Raw genomic sequence first — 26,837 nt, 5'->3', positions numbered from 1 at the left:
AATACTTTTACTTGCACAGGCACAGCAGCAGTTGCTTTATTTTTCACAGACTAAAAGTTCATTTGGAATGCTCTAGAGGGGAATTTGTTCCTGTGCTTTTTCCCACTTCTAGAGGCTGTCTGCATTCCTTGGCTAGTGGCCTCTTTTCCTCCATTTTCAAAGCCAGCAGCATAGTGTCTTCAGATTACTCTCTCTGATCGCAGCTGGGAAAAGTTCTCCACTTTTAAAGATTCGTGTGATTAGATCACACCTACCTAAATAACCCAGGGTGATCTCCCCATCTCAAAGTCCTGAAACTTCATCACATTTGCACTGTCCCTTCTGTAACAGATTCACTGGCTCCAGGGATCAGGATGCGACCATCTTTGGGGAGCCATTATTCCGCCTACCACAGGAACTGCTTACTGAATTTTTACATCAAAAAAAATTATCAAAATCAAAGGCATATGTCCCTTGGTATAAGAATATTTACCTTTAAAAATTCAACATTCTTCTTTTAATCACGTATTAGGAAAGAAAAAAAAGTATCCTTCCTAGGAAATACTGGCAATGATATTTAAAATACTTAATGCACAACTGAAACTAATTCAATGTCATAGAAGAAAGTGACAGAGAGAAACTGTAATGGTCGTCAGTGTAGCCTGGACCAGCCCCACCGGACTGTCTACTTCAAATTCTTCTGCCGTTACAGGTATTGTGAGCCTTAAGGATTTAGCCGCATAAACAGAATGTCGCCAATCTCAGAATGCTCGATGACACACTTTACATCTGATGATCACTCTCACCTATTTGAGACTATCCTATGACTTTATAAGTTGATTTTCATATTTCTTCACCCTCAGAAATGTATATGGTTTGTTACTGTGTATATATAATCAAGGTATGTGGAAATGATGCTTTATTTAGGATGCCATTCGGTGGGAGGGGCCTTTGTCTGCCTACTCTGGACTCAGGGCCCTTAACTATGAATGTCAGGTTTTCATCCATCAGTTAACATATTTCTCCTTAGCAATTCCCAAAAGAGCTTGGTAAAGTCAAGAACAGACTGACTGAAAATAACTAAATCAATACTGAGCGATGAACTATCAGCACTTTACTTAAATGGAGTACTCACCCACGATAATTAGAATTTATGCAAATATCATCCAGTAAATATTCACTGAGTGCTTCCTATGTGTAAGGCAGGATTCTGCGCACAGGGATCATCAGTGAACAACACAGGCAAAAATTCTACCCTTAAACAAGTTTCCATCGGTGAGGTAAATTGTCAATAAAACAGATGGACAGTACATTAGACAATTTTAAATGCTAAGGAGAAAAAGGGGGAGCAGGGGAGTTGAGCAAGGGACAGGAAGTGAGCAGGGATTGGAGGTGATTTTAGATATGAAGGCAAGGGAAGGCCTCACAGAGAAAGTAAGAGTTCAGTGTGGACTGACAGCCTCACTTCATTAAGCAGGACAAGCTCAGGGAAAACACTTCAGCCCGGGATCTGCTCTGACCCCTGTTCAGCTGTTGACATTCAGTCAGTGGTCACCTGCTGGTGTTCTTCTGAATCCCCATATTGTAACAAGTTCTGTGTTTACCGTGGCCCCTTGACGTCAGGGTGATTTGCATCTCCCATTCCCGAGACTTCTCCCTCCATGCTAATAGGTTTTCAAAGCTGAGGCTTTGAAGTCCTCTGTGTCTCAATAACTCTGGCTATTTCTATATCTCTTTACCAAAACTTAGATATATACAAGCACATAGACATTTTAAGAAGAGGCACAACTCCTTTGAATCATGCATTTCAAAATACTAACAGTCTTTTTCATTTCCTTTCTTGGCAATGGGAGGGTTTTGTTTTAAAAACATGGTGCCTGGCACATTCACCCTAAATCATAAGAATAGCCTCCATTTCTGAATGGCAGCACATGAGATACAGCTGGAAATACCTGTTGAATAGGTGACCTCTCATGTACCAGGTATCTTATGTACCATACTCTAATCCTCACTTGAACCTTACAGAGTGGGATTTACAGTGCCCATTTTAACATGAGACAAAACTGGCTAAGAAAGGTTAAATCACCTCCCTAAGGTTACAGAGCCGATAAGCATAAACAGGTGCTCTATCAACCTCTGAGTCCCCATCCCCAGCAAGGTGCATCTGGGGCTGATGGCTTCATCCAACCCAACCTCTCATCCTCCACTTCCACACCCACTCCAAAGGATGGTCACAGTACACCTTATTCAGTCACAGAGTAGCTGTGAGATTAAAGCAGGCCCTCCTGCCTTCCTGGGTATTTTTTTGTGATCTAACTGATAACCTACACTATAATTGAATGTGAAATGGTAGCACATTAAGATGCAAAATAAAATGGGTGTTATTTGGGATTCTTTGAAAGTGAACCATTCTAGATTTTTAAAGGATTTCTAAATAGCTAAGTCTAAACTTTCATACCCTAAATGTATTTTTTAATGGAAATACTTCCAAAATATACTGTGAGTCATGTGCAAAATATACCAAGTATTGTATAAAGTATATGAAGTGAATGCTAGGTAATGTTTCTTTACTACTCAGGATCATCACTGGGTCATTAGTTATTTGCTACGTTCACTATGTACTTGTAGATACAGATGCACATACAGTTGGTTGTCCTGTGAAGATAACGAGGTCTGGAAAAAGTCCACTCAATAAGGTGACTATCTGATTAACTTGTCCCTTTCACATGAAGGCAGATGAAGAATGAACCTGGCTGCCAGGCATTATTCCCTTCTGCCAAATCAGTGATGATGGCAATGAGATGAGGAGGATGACAGCGTTTATTGGGGGCTTGCTACCTGTCAGGAACAGTATCCAGTAATTTATATAGATCCTTTCATTTAATCATTCAATAATCCTATCAGATAAGAACTGTTTCTCTTTTCATTTTATAGATGAAGAAACTAAGGTAGAGAGTATAAATAACTTTTCCCAAGTCACCAGCTGGAAATCTGCAGAACTCACTAAAAACTCACACAGCCTAATTCCAGGACACCATTTTAACCAGTTCACTCTACTGTCCCAGATTAAAAGATGAAGCTGTCTTTCTACGGATGCTCACTTTCCCGAAAGTAATTCACTTATTCACTGTCGCCTTCTGTTTACCACCACTGAGAGCAGCAGAGGCCATCAGCTAATGTTGATTAGCTAATGCAGCCAATCAAGGACAAGCCCTTTGGGACCTGTACTCACCTCGAGAGACTGAGTATATGGGTGAAGCGCCTGGATTCTGGTGCCAGGCTGCCTGTGAATCCAGGCTTTTCTACTTACTGGCTGTGTGACCTTGGGCCAGTTACATAACTACTCTGTGGTTCAGGTTTAAGAAGTGATATCGAGTATTGACTTCACAGAGACACCGCAAAGACTGGATATGCAGTTCACGTGTAAAGTGGTTTAAACAATGCCTGGCAAATATTAAGAATTCAGTAAATGAGTTATTAGTGTCTCTCACTGCACTAATGAGGAGGAAAACACTCTTGTCATTTAAAAAACTCATGCCATAATGTCATGGGGATAGTTTTCTCCATCAAATTCAGCAACTGGAAAATTCAAGCAGAACAGAAGGAAATAAGAGCACACCTTTATCAGGATCCCAGCAATCTGAGATCAAGTCTCCTTTGTCACTAACTTGGGTCAGACCTGGCACTCAGATGTGCCAGAAGACTGAGGTTTTCCATGAATTCGCCCTGACATCTTGGGGCATATGTGCCCACCTGGATACTAGAAAATGACCTAACATTCAACAAATTAGCATGTGTTTCTATTGATTAGTCTGTTCCCAGCCTTCTGTACCAACATGCCCGTTGTTCAAAATAGTTTATGAAATACACATTCTAAATCATTTCATTTTGGTGCAAAAATTTGTACTGTTAACTATTTATAAAAGCTTTACCAAAACTAGTTACACCATTTTCTGAGTTATTATACAAAATACAGAGAAGCCACAGTCACAAAGAAACCATGAACTTTAAAGTGTCAAGTATATACTGTGAGGAGAGCAAAGACATGTCAGACATGATCTCAGGCTTAAAGAGTTCACATCCAGCTGGAAGGACAAGATTCAGACCACAAACAGACTACTGACCACAGCAGGGAGGAAATGCCAGATAGCAGACAAACAGGAAACGCCAGATAACAGACAAACAAGAAATGCTATAGGACTTGAGAGGTCAGAAAAGTAAGTTGGTGAAATATGAGTGAATTTCCAAGAAAAATCTGGACTAAGGCCTGAAAAGCTTACCACTTACAAACCCGAACTCATTCCCTAACTCCAAAATGCAATTTCTTTTTCACGTGTCCACTCCTGTTGACAGTCACTTTGTGGAATTCTGTGCTCAAAAGGCTCCTGAAGCCAAATGTGGACTCAGTGGGAAGGAGTTTTATAAATGGTATTAACATCTGCTGTGGGGAACAGAAGAGAGCCCAATTCTACCCTTTTCTGACCAGCTCTGCTTTCCTCCTACGTTCTGCTTTCTTCCTCCTATTCCTCCTTTGGGGTCACTATCTACTGATCTCTTTCTTCCCTCTCTTCCTCCTCTTTCCTTGGTGTCTCTCATTCTCAGTTCTTTCCAGAAAATCAACAAAACTATCTTTTTTTTTTTTTGGTAAGTGAACCAACCTAACACTATGTCCCATTCAACCCTGAAGCTTCAACGTTCTCAGCAGTGTAAGTAGCTAGTTCCTCACCCTGGTTTTAAGATTTGAGAACAGAACCCAACTATTTATCATTGTGATCACCAGAGCGCCGACTACTTAGGTTTACTTAGGGTGGGTTCTCAATAACAGGAGAGGAGCATGAAGGTTGCTAATTCAGACACAGCAAATAGCCTGCACTATCGCCTGCCTCTCTCTGATCCACAGAATCCATCAAATGTGAGAGCAGGAAGAGAACTTAGAAATCAAGCTGAAGTTCTTCCTCATACGAAGGAGGATGATCATGCCCAGGAAACCAAGTGACTTTCCCAAGGAAAACACAAAGATTCTACAACACAAACAGGGCTAGGGCTTAGAACCTCAAAACCCATGCTCTTTTGAATGCATGGCTCTAATCGCCCATCACATCTCCCACCAAAACAAAAAACAAACAAAAAAAACAAACATTGTGTACCAGAAGATGTATCACCTTGCTGTTCTCTCCAGTCTGCATGCTCTCTTTCACTCATTTTGCCCAATAGCTTCCAGTAGGCTCCTGAAACTCATTTGTATATTTATAGGAGTTCATCTCTGAATGCTTCCTGAATTTCTAGCACATTTTCATCCAGGTGCTACATGTTATATGTACCTACTTCTTGGCTCTTCAACATCTGGTATGAACCAGATTATACTAATGGTCAAAGAATTCTTCACTAAAGCCTGTGCTGTCTGCTCCAGTGCAGCAGGGCATGTTGACTTCCTGAGATCCATCAAACCCAGGTATTGCTGTTCTGTATATAAATGGTGGTGTAGCATTTCCATTGATTCATATCAGTGCTTCAAAGTAGTGTTTGCTGCACCTAGTTAATACTGACATTTGTTGGAGATTCCTGAAAATAATAAGAGGCACCATTTACTGGGTACTTACTACCTGCCAGGCTCTGAAGTGAGTACTACCCATACATTCTCTTATTTAATCCTTCAACAACCCTGAAACTAGGCATTGTTACCTCCATGTTATGGATGGGAACAAGTTAGAAACAATCCAAAAAGTATGTGATCCCTCAGAGTGATTTTGTGAGTGAAGACACAGATTCTCTAAACTCATTCAAATGAACTCATCTTAGAAAGATACCCTGCCTTGTCGACGCCATGTGCATTCTACTATGCTCCAAGTCACAGGTTAAAAAAAAACCAGCAGTCTTCTGCCTTACAGAACGTAGACTATATTCATTTCTAGCCAATGAGATACAAAGGATGTAACTGCCATGCAGTTCAGATAGATTTCCTGGGAAAAGGGTTTGATTTTTATGTCCTCAGTCCTCTTGTGACCAAAGAAAGCCAACAGATCACAGTGCAGCCTCATCGATGCTTCCAGGACTGTGCTAAAGGCTTCTCTTTGGCTGAAAGGCACTGGGCCAGACCACTGCGGAGCCTATGACCCATCGGTTCATTAGTACTGGTTTCTGACTGCTCTAACTATCCCGGACAAATTTACATAATTACATGGCTGCTGAAGATATACTTGAAAAGCCTTCAAAGAAAACAGTTTACTCTCTATAAACATCAGTTTTCACACCTCAAAACCATTTCCTAGACCCTTTATTCCAAAGAAAAATTGCTTGAAAAATGTATACAGGACACTTAAGTGGTTCTTGTTGAGGCTTGCAATGGGATGTTTATGCCTATTTATAAACTTTTGCCATCAGAAATCTTGTTGCCACTATGGGAATCTCACTCAGTTTGTCTCTTCCATTTTGCTCAGGAGAAAAATGCAAACTACCCTCTTCTCTGCTCCACTTTTACAAGGTTAGCTAGCACTTTGAGCCAGTAGCAATTGAAAGCTGGTAGCTAGAAAGTAATTTACTTCTTTGAGTCTGACTCTTCAGAGCCAGTACAATCTGAGCACATTTTTGCACCAAAGACATTAAGGGAGAATTCCTTTTCAAGTGGTTATTCTTGAATTCATTTACTTTTGACACACACAATGAAATCCCAATTCTCCTGCAGGCTGCAGTGCCTCTGTTTGCTATTTTGTGCACTGTTTATCTCCCTACATCTTTGAATGAACAGCTGTAGAAGTTTCTGAAACTTGTGAGCGCTTCCTCAAGATGGCCTATTACCACCAGAACTTAGCTAGCTGATGATTTTTCAATCATCATTTTGCTGTTTCCTTTTTAGAAAGAGTGAAAAGTGGCAGAAGATCCTCAATTTTAAATCGGCTCCATAAAGCATTTGAATCTGTGGCAAGAGCATGTTTGGGTAATAAAATTCCCGATAAATGGCATTAACTATGATTTATAATGTGATAAAAGCCTAAAACATCTTTTCAAATCTATAGAAGATATTCCTGCTGTCCAGGAGTCATTTTAAAAGCCATAGGCAAGAAAATTTGTATTGTCCAGTTAAACTATGGGATCTCTGACAAGGTGGATGGCAAGAGCTTTGTGGGACCAGAAACATAGTGGCGTCAACTGCGAAAACGAATTCACAGGGGCATCAAGTCTAAGACTAAGAGGCAGAAAAATGTTAAGATCATGGTTTCTTCTTTTGAGCCCCATCACCTACACACACACTAAATCTCAGGCAATTTATTTTATTGCTCCTTGCCTCCATCTTCTCATCTCTAAAACAAAAATGGTAATATAATGCTTCTTTCATAGAGCTGCTACGGGGAGTAAATGCACTCATATCTCAGTCTGTCCCTTCCATTTTGATTTGGAGAAAAATGCAAACTCCTCTCTTCTAAAATACTTATACTATCATATGGTATACACTAAACACCAAATGTATTTTAACTTTTATATATGAAATTGGAGGTCACCTAGAGGTTTATATTAAAATGAACTATAGTGGTGGACTGGCCCTTTTATATCCGATCTTGTACTTATGCCTAGCACCCATCCATTTCAGTACTGAAAATATAAAGCCATTCAGCGTGATTAATCAATCCTCTTGCAACTGCAACCAGCCTGAAGAAATACCTTTGAAGAACTACAAACAAAATTGGCAGACTCCCCCCACCATATCTTTGACTTTTTCAAATAAATCTCTCTCAGTTTCACCCTTTTCATTTCAAATGTTTTACCTTCAAAATATGTCTGTGTTCTTCTTGTTCTCAAATATAAAAGCATATTTGCTGTATTGGAAAAGTCACATTTTATGATAAAGCATATAGCAAGGCTAGATGATTTCTGCTATTTTAAACTGGCATCTTAGTACTTTAGAGAATCTGAATAATTATAAACTGTCTTCAGCATTCACATTTTAACCTGAAAACTGTCAGCAAATAAAACAATAAATAGAAATTTTTAAAATACTTTAATTACAAAAATTTGGTATGAATTTAAATTGCCAACAGTAACGAGCAAATGTTTTGTACTTACGCCTCTTAAGAGAGGCCTCCTAAAGGGGCATAACTGAAGACAAAGAATGCCACTAGGGTGGCCTGGGCAGAGATGCTTTCCAAAGGTTTATGCCTGCAGATATAGACATGCAATTCAACGCATGCAGGCATTTGTGAGCAACTATCAAGCAGGGGCATCCGGTAGACCAATCCCTGTTGCCCCCCCCCACCTCCCCCACCCATCCCTAGTCAAGCCGGCACAGGAAATGAAAATGTCTCCCCAAATATCAGTGTGCCAGAAGACATAATGAGAAAGAGGCACATCTAGACTATGAAACCACAACATCAAAGCAAATTTTTACTAAGAAGATTAGATAGGCAGATTTGCATCCAACTAGTTTCAGTCTGAAATAAGCCAATGTGGAAAAAGATTTCATTTTCAAATGCCCATTACAATTTCATCTAAGTACCAAGATCACCTCTAGAGAGATACAAAAGAAGCGTAAGCCATAAACGCATATTCTCTTCCTTTAACCCAACAATTTCTCTCTAAAATCAGGAAAGAGAAATATGGCAAGCATCTGAGATTCTCACTCTCATTTATTCAATAATAAATATATACTGAGTTCCTGCAATGGGAAGGAATCATACTGAATTATTGTTTAGCAATCCCCTAGATCCACATTTTAAAACTCAGTTCTATTCTGCTTAAATGTTTTCAGGTACAAGGAAGGTCAGATTGGTTTTCTTTAAAAGATTCTAGCTTAAAACTATCCATTATGACTGCTGTAATCCTGCAAGAATTATTAAAATGGAATCTTAATTCAACACATAGTAACTTCACAACTGCTGGCTACAGGGTTAGGAATTAGGCAAGAGAAACAGGTCAGGGCAGGTGGGAATGCCAACACAGGGAGTCAGTCATACTAGAGACGTAGGCAGGCTTCTGTAATTCTCTGAGTTACTAGAGCCAAGCACATAGTGTCAAAAAAGACTGTTTTTCCTTTTGTGGGGGGAAAAAGTTGCAGAGTAGACAAAGAAACAAGAGAATGAAATTGGAAGTCTTCCGATGGCAAATTATTAATGTCTTCTCTTTCAGAAATTGCAAGCAGGCAGAAAAAGGTCTAACCTGAAGAGAAGGATCAAAGACTGAAATAAAAGCTTTGATGCCCAAGTTGCTCTGTAGCCCCAAAGCACTGTGAAGCCATGAATGCAGCTGGGAAGATTGTTAACTCCAAAAAAATTGTAGAATGAATTGGTTACTTAATCCCTGGGAGGATACGAGAGTAGGATTAGGTAGTGATTAATCGCTTCTGAAATTTAATAATGGCATTTAATTTGAAGCTAGGTATTTATATTTCTTTTGATTTTGCCCCACAGTTTGTACATCTTTAAAAATACATGCCAATGTTGGTGACTGATTGATCGAAATGTTTTATTTGAATAAAAAGTTTATTTCTCAAAAGATAACTTTACTGAGACTAAGCTACCTTTCCCAGAGAAAGCCCAGCAGGGCTGATCAGACAGCCACAGCCTTGCAGGACTGTTCATCCTGAGACAAGGACCCAAACGGCTGACAAAATGACTCAAAGAAAAAGAAATCAACTTTTGAGCCTAATTTTGCAGCCTCAAACTTAAAGCTCCACAACAGGCTAAACAAAATTCTTACTAATCTATTCATTCACTCATTCAATAGGCACATTTAAAGCTCAATTTGTTTCAGGCACCTTGCTGGGGGCTAGATAAAAAGCCGCTAAGATTCAATCCTGGCCTCAAAGTCACTATGTAGAGACCACAGAACTTTGGACTTTGAAGTGGACTTAAAGGTCATTTTTTCCTCTGACTTTGCAAGCTCCTTATGCTGATCCTACCACTTGGTCATTCATAATCTAAATGTACATCTTCAGCGAGAGGAAACTTACTACCTCCCTGGGCAGAAAGTTCCTTTTTCATTAAAAAAGAAAAAAAGTGTTTAAAAAAAAATAAAGTAGAGCTCAATATCATGCCCCAAAACAAATAAATAGACTGAAGTAGCCACTTTAAGCCTCTGAAGTTGGATTTCATGCATTTTCTTTTTGCTTAGCAAAAATGTTTGTGTAATTCAATAAGTGGCACACATACATTCTCTTTATTAATCATCAGGTATCCCAAAACTGTCTTTAACATAAAAGCCTGTTTAGAATCACAATATTGAGTCTCAACTACTGATTTCCATCTGGTTCCCACAAGTGGCATTTCACAACAAAGATAAATTGAAGCCAGAAGGACCATAATACAGTTTAAAGCCACTAGAAATCTCCTGGAAGTCTGTTTTCTGTCCAACCTGATTACTTCTTCCAGGACTCAGGGCCAGGAGAGTGTATTCTATGTTTCTACACAACAGAGTAGGGAATATCCCCTTTTTAAACAAAGAGGGAAGTTTCTGACAGTAACAGTGGATCTTTGGGTATGATGAGGACCATCTTCCCTCGTTTTTAAACGTTGTTTGGTTGTTGTTGTGCCATTATTTTTCTTGAACTGAATGAATATTTACTATTCCATGATAGTAAAATACAACTGATCCAGAATGGCTGAAGACTGTTCTTATTCTCCGAAAAATGTGATTACCTTAAGGTCATGTACATTTTAGAAGGATTTCAAAATATTTAAGAAGGCAATGAAATATTTACTACTAGCTTCGGCTTAAAGCTTCAGAAGACATTGAACCATTTCTCTTAACCATCAAGAAAATTCCCTTTCCTTGCTCCTAGGTTAAACCCTAAGAGCATTTAACCCTTACGGTCAAAAGATTTAGCTAAGTATCAGGCATAATGATCTGTTGAATGAATGAATAAATGAATATGTAACATCTCAACAGAGTTGCAGGATACCCTTTAAGTATCATGTCAGTGACTTCATTAGACTTATTCATTCTTTTTCAGTACAAAAAGGACTTTGAATCACGCAAAACGTCATCTGTCATTTCCTGTTTATAAAACTATTAGGTTTGTTCAGCTTTAATTTCCTTATTACCTAACTTTTCTTATTTATTAATAGGCTATGAAAAAGCCTTCTTCATCCTCAAGGATTTTATTTTCCCTGATGTATTTATAAAATTTTGATCACTGCTTGTCATGAAAAAAATTTTCAGAGGACACATGGAAAACACATTTTTCCTTCTTTAATTGTGCCACTGTCATAAAGTAGGACTATCTAAATAAGGAAAAAACTCAAAAAAGAAAGGACTTTGAATCACATTTTTCAAGATATGTCTAATATATTATTTTGTATATTTCTTACATTAGCGTATGAGTCAATTCCCATTTCCTCCAGTATAAGTCTTTTGTTTGATCTGCTTCCGTTCAATTTTAATTTCCATCTTGCTCACTCTTCTTCTTGTAGTCCTTTGCCATGTGGCTTCCTCTATTGGTGCCATCAGCATTATCCATAATTCTCTAAGTTAACAATGAAGTTACCATTGAGGTACCTGATGTGCAGACCTTCTCTAACTCATTGTCAACTACACATTTATATAGTCAAGGTATGTGAGTTTCTCAGTGTGTGTGTGTGTGTGTGTGTATGTCTTCTGGGTGGAAATCATCACAGCTGAGGCCTATCTGAGACTGTCCTCCTTTGCACATGTGAGTAACCCAAGGCCAGCAACCACGTGCTTTCTCTATTTCATGAGAGTGCTCTACTCACAATGGACATTTCTCACATTAGGACCAAAAGGAAGAACAGTATTTCTCTATTAACTCCAAATAGGTGGAAAAGGAGTCCCATCAACTTGTACACAGACTGTAGGGAAAAGTAGCTTTAGTTTTCTGTTCAGGTATTCCTGACACATTCTTCAGCCAGCTGTAATGTATTCTTGCTTAATTCACAGATTTATTTTGACCCTTTGCCAAGGTTAGATGTAATATAAGCAACTCAACAATGCAGCAATTGCAGTATCCTGGAGAAGATGATTTGTGATAAATGAAAGCTAAGCAGGGGTCATGAGAACTCACAACAGAACAAAACATATCATCTCCTCTGTCAGAATGAAAAAAATTGCCTTTATTTAAGTGACATAACTAAATCTCCAGTCAAATGTTCTGAAGCAGTCCCTAAAACCATTTTATTTTATTTTATTTTTCTAAAACAATTTTAAACCATTACAACGACTTCAACAAATGTTCATTAAAAATGCAGGCAGGTTCTTAAAATCTCAGGTCTCATGTACTTTACTCTCCCCTCCCCCACACCCCTCAGTCTCAGGCGTTGTTCAGAATTAACAGACTATAAACATGTTATTTTTACACTTGTCTTCTGTGGTTTGCCAATTGATTCAAAAACAGATGGGTTAAACCATTACTTCCAACCCACTTAGGCAGTCCAGATACTACCATTCTCATCAGTGATGAGGAAAGCCTTCATCCAATATCATTCTACCCACCTAAAGCAGCTGCAGAATGCTACTTAATTTCCTTCGTGCCCCACACTCACTAGAAAGAACAGAGACCCAAAGCACTTTATTCTTGAAGGAGAAGAGACGCAAGAAGAGAGTCCCCTTCTGAGAGAGTTTAATCCAGCTGACAATTTAGAGGGAACTGTCCCCACAAGAACCACTCTCATTTCTGACACTAACTCCAAGGTCAAAGGGTTCCCAAAATCACCCTCATGTCCAATAATTTATTAGAAGGACTCACAAAAAGTACTAAAAGCTACTGTATTCAAATCAGCCAAGGAAAGACGTGCATAGGGTGGAGTCAGGAAGTATCAAAAAGGGACCTTCCATCCTCCTCTCCTTGTAGAACCAGAACATGTTACTTTGCTGACATCAGTGTGTGACAATATGCATGGACTGCTGCCAATCAGGGAAGCACAGCGGAGCTCTATGTTCAGAGTTTTTATGGAAACTCCATTACGTGGGCATGATTGATTGACTGACTGATTGCCCACTTAGTTGATTTCAGTCTCCAATCTCCAGTTCCTCTGATAGTGACCCGAAGCCCCTACCATAAGTCACATTGTTGGTCTTTCAGATGTGGCAAGACCTCAACCTAAGACTATCCAGGTGTGCCCAGTCCCCACCCTATGTCATATTGTTAGACTATCCAGTGACCCAAGACCCCTAGGTAAATATTCCTATCATATAATTATATTCCAAGGGTCTAGAGATTACCTCCCTAAAGCTGAGGTCAAAGGACAGAGTCTTTTTGCATAAGGTTGTGTTCTTTACCGTATCTCTTCCTTTTCTCATAAACTTTTGATTTGGGGCATTCATCTCAATGGTAAATATATTCATTATGATTGTAACTATCCTCTTGGGCATTATGAAGGTCAAGAGAGATGTATTTAATAAAATAGAGATTTAAAAAGTTAGTTTATAGTAGAATATGTACGGCAGCAAGGGACAGGAGGGTGGTAGGTGGAAAAGGCAGTATGATGCCTAGTCAGAAACTCAGACCTTGGCATTATGGGCTTGGAACAAATTTGACAAGAGCTTTTTCACTTGATGGCAGTAGTGAAGAAGTGAATAGCCACCAACCTCTACTATTTGTCCAGGAGGGGACAGACGAAGCTAGCTCTGCACCTCTGGATGGAAAGAGCATGAACAGTAGGATACACAGTACACTCAGAGCATTCTTCAAAGCTCCCCTGGATGACAAGACCGCACTACCTGCTGACTTCCAGAACTCAGTCACCACTTCGGTTAAGCTACTCCAGCCATCCCTCCATGGGGTACTGGTTCCAGGACCCCACCAAGGGCACCAAAATCCACAGGTACTCAAGTCCCTTAAATGAAATGGCTTGGTCCAGTTGGCCCTCCGTATCCGTGGATGCAGAACCCAAAGATATGGAGGGTGGACTGTATGTTAGATCAGTAGTTTCCAACTTTAGCTTGAAGTTGTTTACTAGTACAAGCAATGGAGCTAAGTTCTGATGGATGAAGGAGAGAAAAGAGAAAAATATAAATTATGAAAACTGCATGAGGGCCTGAATGGAGAAAGAGGAGAGAGAATTCCCCAACCCCACTCTGCCCCTTCCACTTAATTATCCCAGGACAATTCATATTATAGCCGAAAAACAAAAAGTGTTTATTGGGGCCCACGGCAAGTCCCGCTTATCCCCAGGCAGCTGTGGGACAATACAAATCAGTGCCATAAAACACTGGAGTTAAAGATCTGAGTTAAAGCCTTGGCTCAGCTGCTAACAAGCTGTGACTCAGGCACATCAGTTACGCTTTCTGAGTTTCTATCACTTCAATTCTAATTTATGAATAATATGAAGAGTGGTTGTGAGGCTGAGCTGAGATAACATATGGGAAAGCATCCTGTTAAATGTATGTTTTTTTTTTAACTATTATATAAATATAACATTATTAGTTGAACAGATTAGAAAAAGGTTTTAGCTTTTTTATTTTCAATTTTGCCAATGTAGATACATATATACATATATATATCTATGCATACACACATATATATCCCCCAGAGCAATTGGGTCCTACAAAATGATAATATTTGAAGAATATTAATCAAAAAATTGTATCAAAAATAATAATATTTCAAGATACCCTCATAAAAGGGATATTCAGTCACGGGTTTGGAATGCACAGGAGTCTAGATACACTTCTGAGAGTCACAATACACCTTAGCACACTGAAGGCTCTGGAAAATCCTACAAGAATGAACAGAGTGTAAGGCTATTTGACAAAGAATTTTCCAAACTTATTTGAACAGAGAAACTTCATTTCCTGCAACACTCCTTAAAATCCAATGGAAACAGTGATCTAGAGAATACATTTTGAGAAATATAGTAAAGCAGATTATTCATGTTTAAAAAATATAATAATAAGGCATTATTTCCCACACATCCAGCTTTATACTAGCTTGACAGTAAGGAAGAGGGCGCCCTACACAGATGCTCCTGGTGAGAAAAGACTCGAATCTGCAGTGAAGTTTGCACCTTCAGTATCGTCTAGTCTCTCAATTCTCTTCCCATCAATACTCTCCACCCTTTATCTTCCCTGGAATTTGACTTCTGGCTTTATCTCCTCCAGTCTCCTACTTTGCCTTTTTCAGGAAATGGACCTTTAAATAACCCTCAAAAATTCCATGACCAGGTTGACTGGGTCCCCAGGACCCCCTTGTTGGGAGGACATCACCGAGGTAGCAGACCCACCAGGAGCTTCCTCCTCCTCCTCCCTGCACTCCCCGAATGCAGCCTCACTGGACTGCCCTGAAAGCAGAGACTCCTGAAGAGAAGTTTCATTTTTCTCTACCCAGCACCCTGATCACTATAGGGAATTTTAATGAGTGTTTATCATACTGATAGTTTCTAACACTAACCAGCCTAAACGCTAATGGAGAAATGTGGACACTCCATTCCATCTACAGCTGGTATTAGTCGGCTTTTACAATAGACTAAGGAATTTATGGTTTCAAAAATGTCTAAGAAATGAAGTTGCACCATCCAAATTAAGTGATACATCCCAATTACTGACGGTCATGCTGTTAATTCTTGCCTAGTTCACTATGCCCAGATATAAATAACCCTAAATAAAATCTAACCTTCCACCCCAGCCCCCACCCCCGACACACAAATTCAAATTCAAATGGCATGCAAAAGCTCAGTTATGCTATTCCCCCCAAAAAATGAACAGTATTGATTTTTGCAAAATAGCATGTTAACTTTTTTATCCAAATTTCTTCCTTCAAACTACGCTTATCAAGTTTCTTAAGAGAAAATGGGACTTACAATAGTCAAAAAATCAAAAAGGGCATTTTTAAGTTTTATTGTGTACCTGATAGAATAACAGAAGTCTGATATTTAAAGAAACTATAACAGCAACAAAAACAACAAAAACCTTTTGGCAGCAAGCAATGAAAAAGAAGAAATGACAAATGACTACATGCAAGAATTGGCCATTTCAATGACATAACATTTTCCTTTCCTTTGGATTTTCAATCTCTTTCCATTGTATTACAGCTATATGTTTTAAATACATTTTTACATAAAGATGCTCATCTTAGTATCTTCAGTGGCATTATATAGCTGAGGAGTTGAGATTCAAACTATCAGCTTGGCAATAATGAGCAGCACAGTATTAATATGCATCTTATTTGCATAACTCCTCAAGTCCAGCTCCCCACCATGACTTGGTTCCTGGGTCTCTTTTAGTGTATTTCTAAGAACACCATTCATCACATGATAATGATCTGTTTTCCCATCTCTGTAACAAGAATGTAGCCTTTTCAACAGCAGAGCTGTATATTTCTCACACAGGTTCCAAGAGTCCCTCATACGTATGTATATAACGAGTAAAGCTTTAAAGAAAATCATTTAGCCCATACTTTTTGCAGGAAGATTGTTTTCTCAGCATACTGACCAGGTTTAAGTGCTAAAAATAAACTATAAATCCCTTATGTCCCTTTCAGGGAAATGATATCAACTATATTTTTCATATCAGGGGCGCTATTACATTTTAAAGAAACAGCATCACATCATGACTGAAAGGACGAACTCGGGAGCCAGGCTGCCCGAGTCCACACCCCAGGTCTATCATTGACTATATGTACGACCTCACGTAAGTTACTTAGCGTCTCTTTACGTCAGATGTGTCACTGTAAAAGGGAACAATCAATGGCACTTACCTTATGGGACTGTCATGAGTAGCAAATGAACTGACATGTATAAATATTTAGGACGGCACTTAACACACAGAAAACATTATTTACGAGTTAGCTATTATTGTCACTACTATCCATCTTCAACGTTTTCTAGCCCATCACTAATTACACCCCGCAGAATCAAATGACCTGGATGGTGCTAGGTCATCCTCTCCTAAGGTTGTCATACTTGCAATATCAGGCAATTCTCATGCTCTCTTTTTTAAACTGCATCTTATGGTTGCTAACACCAGCCATGCAGAGCATACCTAGAAGGGTATGTTAGTAAAAGCATTGCCAAGGCTTCTATTTTCAAATCAGTGTCAGGGTAGTAAACCTTCTGTATGGATTCCAAATAAGATGGCCCTTTACTAGGCCCACAGGAAGATGTCCAAAAGTAATTTCTTTACTTTCCTCATCAATGGTCTATCTGTCCCTTTACTGTACTTGTCTCAATTCCAGCCAATACTGCCAAAACCTTCTGTCAAGTTATAGAAAGCACAATGCAGTCGCCTTACTATGGACTTGCTAGAACCCTGCTGAGGGCTTAAGTCTCTAAGGCAATGCATCTCTATGATGAACAAAGTAATTCTGAATTTTACCCTATCAGCTCATGCTAAGAACGCATATCAATTTATCTCCACAATATAACCTGCATTTCATCTCATACTCTCTCCTAGTAATGCTCATTTAGTATCGCAGATTAATAAGCATGTTCAATTAGTGACTTTGCATTTTTTCCAAATTATATCTTCTTCCCACACTAATTTTATAACTCAATTAAAATAAGCCATTAAGTTTTCTTAGCATGATTTGCTCTTTATAAACCCCCTGCCACTTTCTCCCCATTTTCCTCGTTTCAATAGGCCTACTGTCGAAATGAAGCTGTGGATAAAGAGAAAATGTCTTCTAAACTTCCTAGATTAGTTTTCCAGGACTGCTGTAACTAACTAACACAAACTGAGCAGCTTAAACAACAGAAACCTACTGTCTCACAGTTCTAGGGACTGGACGTCTAAAAGCACAGTGTCAGCAGGTGACCTCCCTGTGTGTACTGTCAGGGAACACCCTTCCCATGCCTCTCTTCCAGCTTCGGGTGCTTTGCTGGCAATCCTTGACACTCTTTGGCTTATAAATGCATCACCCTGATCTCTGCCCGCATCTTCCCATGGTATTCTCCCTGTGTGCATGCCTCTACGTCCAAATCCCCCTTTTCATAAGGACACCAGTCATACTGGATTAGGGTCCCACCTTACTTCAGTATGATAGCACCTGAACTAATTATATCTGCAAAATCGTATTTCTAAATGAGGTCACATTCTGAACTACTATGGGGTTAGGATTTCAAAATACAAATTTGGGGTGATACAATTCAATCTATACCATTTCTCCAATTCAAAATGTTCTTGGAGACACGGCGTCTTAAGAAAATACTTTGGTCCAATCTCCTATTCTACCTGCTCATAGAACAGATGAGATCTATCATGGTGAGAGCTCATTGGACTCCTTGACTGGAACCTACTGGCTGCTTGAAAACCACTGGTGACCCAACACCCAAGGTTTGCTCAGATTTCCCACAGGATGGGAACCGAAGAAACAGCAGAAGCCTTTCCCACGTCACTGTGTGCACTTCCCTTAAAGATCCTCCAGGAATTTACAGTCAACAAAAAGAAGTAATGGTTGGATAACGCTTTCTACCTTACAGATCACCTCATATGACTCTCACAGATAACAACACGACTAACAGATAATTATGTCAAGGATTATTACAAAGAGGCCATGGCTTAAAGCTTAAGCTTGCAGACGCTGAGCCAGAGCACTTGGACATGGATGCCAGATCCCCTACTTCCCAGTTGTCTGATCTTTGGATAGGTTGGGATGCTTCAGCTGGATACAAAAATGGGACAAATAAAGAGTATTAACCTCATAGACTTGTTGTAAGGATTAATAATTTCATCCATGTAAATATAGAATAGTGCCTGGTTCATGGAAGGTGGTCAGGAAAATTAGAGGCATTATTATTTTACAAATGGTGACATCAAAGCTCAGGGATATAAAATGACTTCTCCAATACAGTGCAAGTGGTCACTGGTGTGACCTAACTTCAACCCCAGAACTTGTGAGGGTTTTTCATGTCACTGGATAGCATTCCAGCAACACTCCATTTTTGAGGTGCATAAATATCACTCTTTGAAGTAATGGAGACAGCTGGGGACTCTGGCCTAGGGATAGAGTACCAACCAGCAGTGTTCTATGTTCAAGAAACTCTGTCTGCTAAACTGTCTGTTCAGTGAACCTGATTTAAGGAAGACACAGTCCTTGAAGATCCAGTAACCACCTCTGCATAAGGTTCTGGAAGAGCCAGTTTGGCTGGACGAAGAAAAATTAAGAAACTGCTGCCCTGGACATAAGCGAAGCCACGTTTTTTTGCCATGTCCCATGTGCATCTCTTACTGTAGCCAAGAGAACTACTTGTATTATTATTGTTCCTTGAACTTGCTTTGCTTTTAATGTCTCTGGGAAACAGTTTATTTCCTATGCCCCATTTCATATTATTGTTCTGTTTATCTTAAGACTAAGTTGTATTTTTTATTTTCAAATCTTCTCATAAAACTTCATTTATCTCCTTGCATCACACAGAGCAACGCTCTCCTGTTCTCCTGTGTTCTCTGGGACAGAACCATCCTCCAGCATAGCACTTGCGAGAGATGTTACAATCACTGATTTCCTGGTCTCTATTTCCCACCACACTAAGGATGCTGTATTTGTTTTGGTGTCTGCAGTACCTAGCACATAGCCTGATGTATTAATAGCTACTGACTAACTGGAAGACTGACTAGAAGAATGAATGAATAAATGAATGAATGAATATATAGATTAAAGAAATAAGAAGAGCTCAGAGTCTTAGCATCCAACCATTAGGCACATTATAACTCAACTTCTTACCAGGGAAAGGGAAGACGGAGTAAGTGCTGAGGAGAAAAGGAGTCACTTTGCATGTGATACAAATCAGTTAATGAAGCTCCAAGTTGTTCTGCCTCGATCCACAGAATTAAAAAGGAGACTGTTTCACCACCAGCTATCTAGCTTGATTTGCATGTGTTCAGATCTTCAAAGTATTCCCTTTGATTCCTTTAATCAATAGTTATTTTAGAAAGCTCTTCATTACTTCCTAATTGTCCAAATTCATTTTCTTCATTTTTCCTTATTAGAGGCAGATTTTTCACATGGGTTAAGTAGATCAGCAATTTTATAATCATTATCAACTTCAAGCGTTTCTCTCATTTATTAGCATGTCCTTTCTCTCTCTGGGATTGGATTCTTTTCTCCATTTCTGAAATGTCATCTGGTTCATTTTCTAAACTTCCTTTTCTCCCCATACATGTCAAATAAGGTAAACTTTAGCCTATAATAAAAGCAACCCATGTCTACTCTGACTCTAGATATTTTAATTTATCAGATCTCCAGTTTTAGATGAAGATGCAAGTAATTCCCTATTACATTAACTTGTCAAAAAAATAAGTAAATAATTTGCATTCATCTAGATTTTCAGTCTGCCAAAACCAGTAAACTGGCAAAGTCATTACTGTGGCCCAAAAATCACTTCACAAGTAATTGAACCTAACAGTCCCACTGCTGGGAATCTGTATCATGGAAGTAAAAGCAGCATGTTATTACAGCACTGATCTTTGTGCCAAAAAAACTGGAAAAAAAATGAATGTCCATCAAAAAATGAGTAGTTTAAAATGTATGGCACATCACTACCATGAAATCTTATGCAACTGTTTGTATATGATCCTATGAGACCAGAGAAATATACAAAAGAGTATTCAGAAGATTGTAATCTAGGGCGGGAAGAGAAAGTTGGATGGGAAGAGAAGAAAAAGTAACGTAAGAAAAACAGAGGGACATTCATGTCAAAACAGTATATATGATCTCATTTAATTAAAATTGCATATATTGTCTGATTATCATATATTGTATGACTATGACTAAATATACATTAAAAAGTGACCACATGTTTTTCTAAGGGCACAAGAACCATACATTTTTACTTTTCTATATTGTATATACTGTTAATTTTTAATAATTTAAATTTTTTAGGATTTGAATTATTTTTATCATTTGAATCGTTGTTTATATAATTTGAAAAACAGTGAATATATATATGTATATATATATACACACACACACACACCATATTTAGAGACAGTAATGTCAATCAGACCAAGGATTATACACTCATAATTCAGAACTCAAATCCAGCCATTGGATAAGAGACAGGTTATAGGCAGTACCTCCAGACTATAATCCACCTGCTTGATAGAGTATGTATATGCCCTTTCAATTACATTCTTTTTAAAAACAGTCTTTTCTAATTTTCATTTTTGATCCACTGTCAAGACTCAGTTCATGTCATTCATTCTTAACTGTCTTGTAAACACATTTGGACAACAACACTAAAAAAGGCAATGCAGACTCCTAATGGTATTCTGTAAGGTTGGTCTCCCCCAGTGACTTATGGAAATTTTTGGTATACAAACAAACTTGTGGAAAACACACACTGATTCTGCCTATGTTTAAAATAATCCAGTATTTTCACGAACACAAAACTAAAAACTACAAAATCTAGCTACCTAATTACTTTGGTAAATAAAAATCGTTAAGAAATTGAAATAATCAAAATATTCAAGTACTGATGTAGAAAAATAAAGAATAAATTAATCCAGGTGTAATTTCTAGGTCATTATCATTACCATATGTCTCTTAATTACCTCTCCCCTCAGGGACTTGATGTTTTGCAAGATTTATTCTACTAAAACAAATGAATTAATAAAGTAATAATTAATTACTTTTTAAATTCTTAATGAATTAATGACATGTATTGAGCTACTGATCAAGACGAAGAAACCAGTGTTGCCCACATAGTTGAAACAATTACTTAAGGGCAAATAATTCAATCTCATGGATCAACATACAGGTCTGTCAATGTCTTAAAAATAATGGGAACAGTTGAAGATACACCTCAGAGCTCAAGGTATACACTGCCCTCTATTTCAGAATCAGTGTTCCATTGTCAAAGAATAAATTGGTATTGAAAATTGGCTTTATTTTAATTCACAATTTTTTTTAAAAAAAAAGCAAACAACCTAGAAAAAGTATCAAGATTAATTTACAAGAAAAATAGCTTTTAAGGTGACCCATGAAAAACGTGAGCCTGAACCTTACGCCAAGGGCAGAGGAGGCAAATGGACATGAGTGATGAGCTCTCAGCAACCTTCCAATTCCACTGACAAAGATTCAGGTAGGGATAAGAGAAGGCAAACACATCAGCAGAAGGTAATTCATACGATAGTTTTGTTAGTTTTTTACACCTATTTCTTTAACTTCTATACAATAGGTTTTGTTTTGTTTTTTCTGCCTTGCAAAGATAAGTGCAGACGCATTCACATTCTCTGGAGACCAGAATCAGATGATCAAGTCAAAACAACTCCTTTTGAAACCACCCAATCTCAGAGCAGATACAGTAAAAGATAAATCATTGGCCATTTTGAAGATTTCCTGTACAAGAAACATCTTAAAGGTACATGTCCAAAGCTGACAGTTGATTAAGCTCCATCCTTGAAAACTAGGTTACCAAGTTTTGAAACTTTGAGAATCATGCAAGTGTCAGGTTTTTCTGCGCTTTTTTCTTTTTTAAACAAAGGACACTAAAGTAGTAAATATCACATCACACTGCATTTGTCTTAATACCCACTTTGTTTATTCACAAACCACATAAATCTCACAAAAGAATACTATACCAGCGCTTCCAAACCATGGCTCCGTTAAAGATTTAACATCTGAGGTCAGAAAGAGGTTTTCTTATTAAGCTGCCATTTCCTTTACAAAATAAGAGTATTCTGTACTTACCGCTACCCTTTGAACTCTGATAGTGAATAATTAAAACTAAACTGCAAAGCATAATTTGTGAGGCTAAGTACTCTGTAGGTTGTAGGTTTTTGCTTAGTGGCTCATTTTAAATGCTCACCAGTCCCCGGAGGGATAACTCTGCCATTAGTCAGAATCGACAAACATGGCCTGTCCCCAAAAGCAAGGCAGACAGCATCAAATCACAATAAAATGGCCTTGTTGGCGACTCACCATATTGACATCGGGGTCCCTGAAAACCCTTGGAACACTGGCACCGCTGGGCTTCACCCTCTGAGTATCTCCTTCCACTGAAACAAGTCCCCATTGCAGAGACAGCTAAAAGGAAGGTGGACAAGGAGGCGGGGGAGAATGGACTTGAGGGAAAGAAAGAAAATCCCCAAGGCAAGCACCATGTTGCTAATATAGATGTAATCTAGAAACCTGTACCAGTTCCTCCATAGCCCCTCCGTGGAAAACAGTGTTTTCATCACAAAGTAATGCTGTCTGAATAAAGCCTTGTAGAACTCTGTACATGGTAACTTCTACATCACTTGAAGCTTTGTAGAAATGCCCCATTCCAGAGCTACTGAATCAGAATCCTTTTCTTAGCAAGGTACTAGGTGATCTGTATTCATATTCAAGTTTGAGTAGCACTCATCTAAAGAAAATCCATGGAGCATGTGATGGTGTAGCCAAAACAATATAAAAAACCAGCAAGAAATACTAATACCAGAGGTAAAAGACTGTGCTAGATGCCATACAACAAGATAAAACTTTCATCTCACAGTCATTAATTTCCCAGACTGTGTAATACAGTTGAGATGATATCGCGGACAGATGGATGCGCTGAGCTTAAATCAGCCAGCTGCAGTGGCCCAGCCCTGCGTGCAAATACAGTGACCCTTGTGCATCCCTTCACATTAAGCCTGCTTAACATGGGAAGCCTGAGGCCACTTCACTAAGCTATTTCAAGAGCAGAAAGCACAGTGGGGAAGGAACCAGGATGCCAACAAAGTCCCGAAGGTGCAGGATAACAGAAAAGATGAATTGTTGTGCTGGGGCGCTGCACTGATTGCAACACACCGAAGCATTTTAAGTGACTTCGCAGTTACGGTAAACACACAGGTAAAGGAGTCTCTAACTGGAGCCGTTTCTCCTGGCATGGATGAACTATACAATGCCACTATTTCTGCTGCTGGAGTGCTGTCAAACATACTCCATAGGTTCTGGAATATCCTCACCAGAGGTTTAGAAAAGGACCGCACACCTCATCTTAAAAAGTAAACTGCTTCCAGAGTTCTGCAATTAATCATGACAAGCACAAGTCGAGAAATCCCATTTAGATTTAGTACGGTGATTTCCCTCCGGACTTTTGAATCAACTGTGGATTACAAATGTGATGATATGGGAAAGGGGCAAACAGAAAAGGGAGATGGACATCAAGGTGTAACCTGTCTGGCTTTAAATAAACTGTCTTTTACATAAGGAGACAGAATATAAAGCAGCCGTTCTACGGGTTCTGATTTCAGACCTATCATTGGAAACATTTCACAGAAAGGCTTTTTGTGCATTTTTGCACATGTCGTGTGTGCATTTTCAGTCCAAAGAGATGCTCTGAATCTGTGGTGATTCTAAAGATGCCTAAAACTTGACAGGCATGATATGATTGAAGCCCAAAACAGAGTAAAACTGTTACTCCTAGTGACAGAGAGTCAGACAGGAAGAATTACAACTTACAGCGGAGGCAGCCAGGTTCACTGTCCCGCCAGCTCCAACCAGGGCAGCGCCTGTAGATGGTCTGCTGCTCCATGCTGTATCCTTGTCTGTAGACAGTGTAAGACCAGGTCCTAAGAAATACAGAACCTAGATTAGTCTTGCTTCCTCTAAAGGCCAAAGCTGTCATCTTAAACCCACTAAAAACTTCTCCCTTCAACCTAAATCCTCCCATTTATACACAAACACACAAATATATTATCTGTATATGTTATACATGCACGCATGCACTCACACACACCCCTCACTAAATATGTAACCAAGATTCAATATAGGTATAGTTATTGAAAATTAACAGGGACCTCCAGACCTATAGCAGAAACTATCCTAAGAGTTACTCAGGCTATCCAAAATGAAACCCCAAATTATGAAGAGAATAATGAAACCCTGCAGGATAACAAGGCACATGCTTTTCAACTCGACAGTGAAGGCCCCTCATATATTGGTCCCACGACAGCACGCATTCTCAACAGTGGTGACATCCCCCACAAGGGGGAGGCAATTAGTTCTTGGGTAGGAAGGGTGAAAAAACAATCTTAGCTAATACAAGAGTCAGTGGTCCTACAAACCTGCACAGTACATAAACAGAAATAAAACGCATCAGTGTTATTAAAACTTCATGGGGAAAGGGGATGATTACTAAAATTTTTTTAAAGTTTACAAAGGCTCTTTTGTAGGGGGGAAATGACCAAAAAAGGCTGAAAAGGTTGAAAACACTACACTATAGCTATTTGTGCTGACCTCTTAACAGAAAAAAATACCAAACATCTCTAAACTGGCTAAACTTCCTTTCTATCAAATTAATGTCATATTTATTCTTCATCCCCAAAGCAGTATATTCACTCCGCCTCACATACCTATTCCCATATCCCCAGCCCAAACCTCCTCATTCAAAGTCAAGGTCAAGTTTCACTTTCTCCAACTTTTCTTTCCCCATCATGTATATCACTCTTTCTCTCCTCTCAAAAGTAAGGCTTAATGGCTATACCATTTTTTATGGCACTTAATTTTTCACCATCTTGAAGTGTCTCCTAGTATTTCTGGATGTGTATCTCTCCAACAGGGCTATAAGTCTAGGTGAGCATACTTACATACAAACCAAAGGGATACAAGTTTGGGAAAAAGGCCAAAGATCTTTTAACACAGCCTCAACTCCAAACTCAGTGTCATAAATATCTGCTGAATAAAGGAATGTATAAAACTACAAAGCTCTTGAAAATAAAAATATAAAACACGTTTTCCTCATTCATGTTTGCTTTCTCAAGTCTGAATGTCTACAGGTAGTGAACTTAACTTTGGTTCAGTCTAATATCAACAATGGTTAAACCTCTGGGAGGAGGACCAAAAAATCTACGTGAAAAGCCATTTTCAAAAGCAGGTTCTCTAATGAACAAACGTATTGAGTACCTACTATGTACCAGGCATGATGCCACATGTGTGAAATACGTTTTCAGTGAGTCCTCATAATACCCATGTGTGGTGGTATTTTTCTAACTTTACAGACTGAGGCACAGAGAAATAGAGGAACTTTCCCAGTGCTATACAGCTGGGAAAAGTCAGGAGAGGCTTTCCAATTTAAACTTCATTTAAAGATCCAGAGTTTAGACTAACAACAAGAAGAACAACAAAACTATTCATCTGATAAGAATACAAAATGTATATGTAAATATTCACAATTATACATGATGCAGTCTTATTTTATTTAGTCCTATATTATCAGTGTTCTGCCATTTCTATACAATGGCAAACCCAGTTATCTACAAATGTCCTCAACTTTCTTTTAGCAGTAGTAGTAGTAGGAAGGAGAAGGAGGGGGAGGGGGGAGGGAAAGGGAGGGGGGAAGAGGAGGAAAAGGAGGAGAAGAAGAATTCATTAATCTAAAGCCATGCTTTTTTTAACTTTAAGTATCCTGAATTCAGACCAAATTGATTCATTTATATAAAACTTGAACCCATTAGCGACTATTTGTATTAAGAGGTACTTAGATGTTTCATAAAACTATTTTAAGACTTTTTTTTTTAAATCCTTATGAAGCCTTAACATAGAAAGCATGTACTTGCTTTGTCTCTCCTCCCCCAGCCAGCTGAGTGAACCCTAACTCAAAGGCCATAATACAGGTAAGAATCTCTAGGTTTCAAGGTATTACAAGAGAACCAAGGGCAGGTCAGATGGTGGTTCACAACCGTAGATGCCCTGGATCCAAGTCATGGTAAATTTAGCAAACCAACACAATATTCCTTGTTTCTGTCAGCCTGCTGACTTTCAGCTTTCAGTAGCCTATCTTGTCATGAGGTAAAATTAGAGGCATCTAATCCACTATAGCTCACATATAAATGAGGCCTCAAGTAAAGTAAGAATATATCCTGTTCCTAAAGGAAAATATATAACTCAGAAAAGTTCCTGGTGGGTGTATCTTGTGCATGTTTATTTAATTATGTAATTATTTTCTAAAATGTCTTGGGGTGAAATCTTCAGATGCAGCTGAGGCTTTGGTTTTGATTTTGAGGAATTAAGAGGAAAT

At 38.7% G+C, this 26,837-nt stretch overlaps 1 protein-coding gene across 4 annotated transcripts in view; it reads right to left on the bottom strand.

Moving 5' to 3' along the window:
• Nucleotides 1-26,837, bottom strand: part of LOC105085967 (EGF-like and EMI domain-containing protein 1) — a 423,143-nt gene that overhangs the window by 343,502 nt on the left and 52,804 nt on the right. For 3 of the 4 annotated variants that reach the window (XM_064492592.1, XM_064492589.1, XM_031450749.2), the window contains exons 3-4: nt 24,281-24,390; nt 22,775-22,879 (exon numbers count right to left, since the gene is read on the bottom strand). In XM_064492592.1, the coding sequence (XP_064348662.1) occupies nt 22,775-22,879; nt 24,281-24,353 (178 nt within the window). In that variant the 5' untranslated portion in view covers nt 24,354-24,390. The remainder of the gene's footprint in view (nt 1-22,774; nt 22,880-24,280; nt 24,391-26,837) is intronic. The other variant, XM_064492601.1, reaches the window with a different exon arrangement.

Source organism: Camelus dromedarius, chromosome 2 (genome assembly GCF_036321535.1).
Source record: "Camelus dromedarius isolate mCamDro1 chromosome 2, mCamDro1.pat, whole genome shotgun sequence".
NCBI classification, from domain to species: Eukaryota; Metazoa; Chordata; class Mammalia; order Artiodactyla; family Camelidae; genus Camelus; species Camelus dromedarius.
Note: the sequence above shows the minus strand (reverse complement) of the source record. Positions and strands in the feature narration are given on the sequence as shown.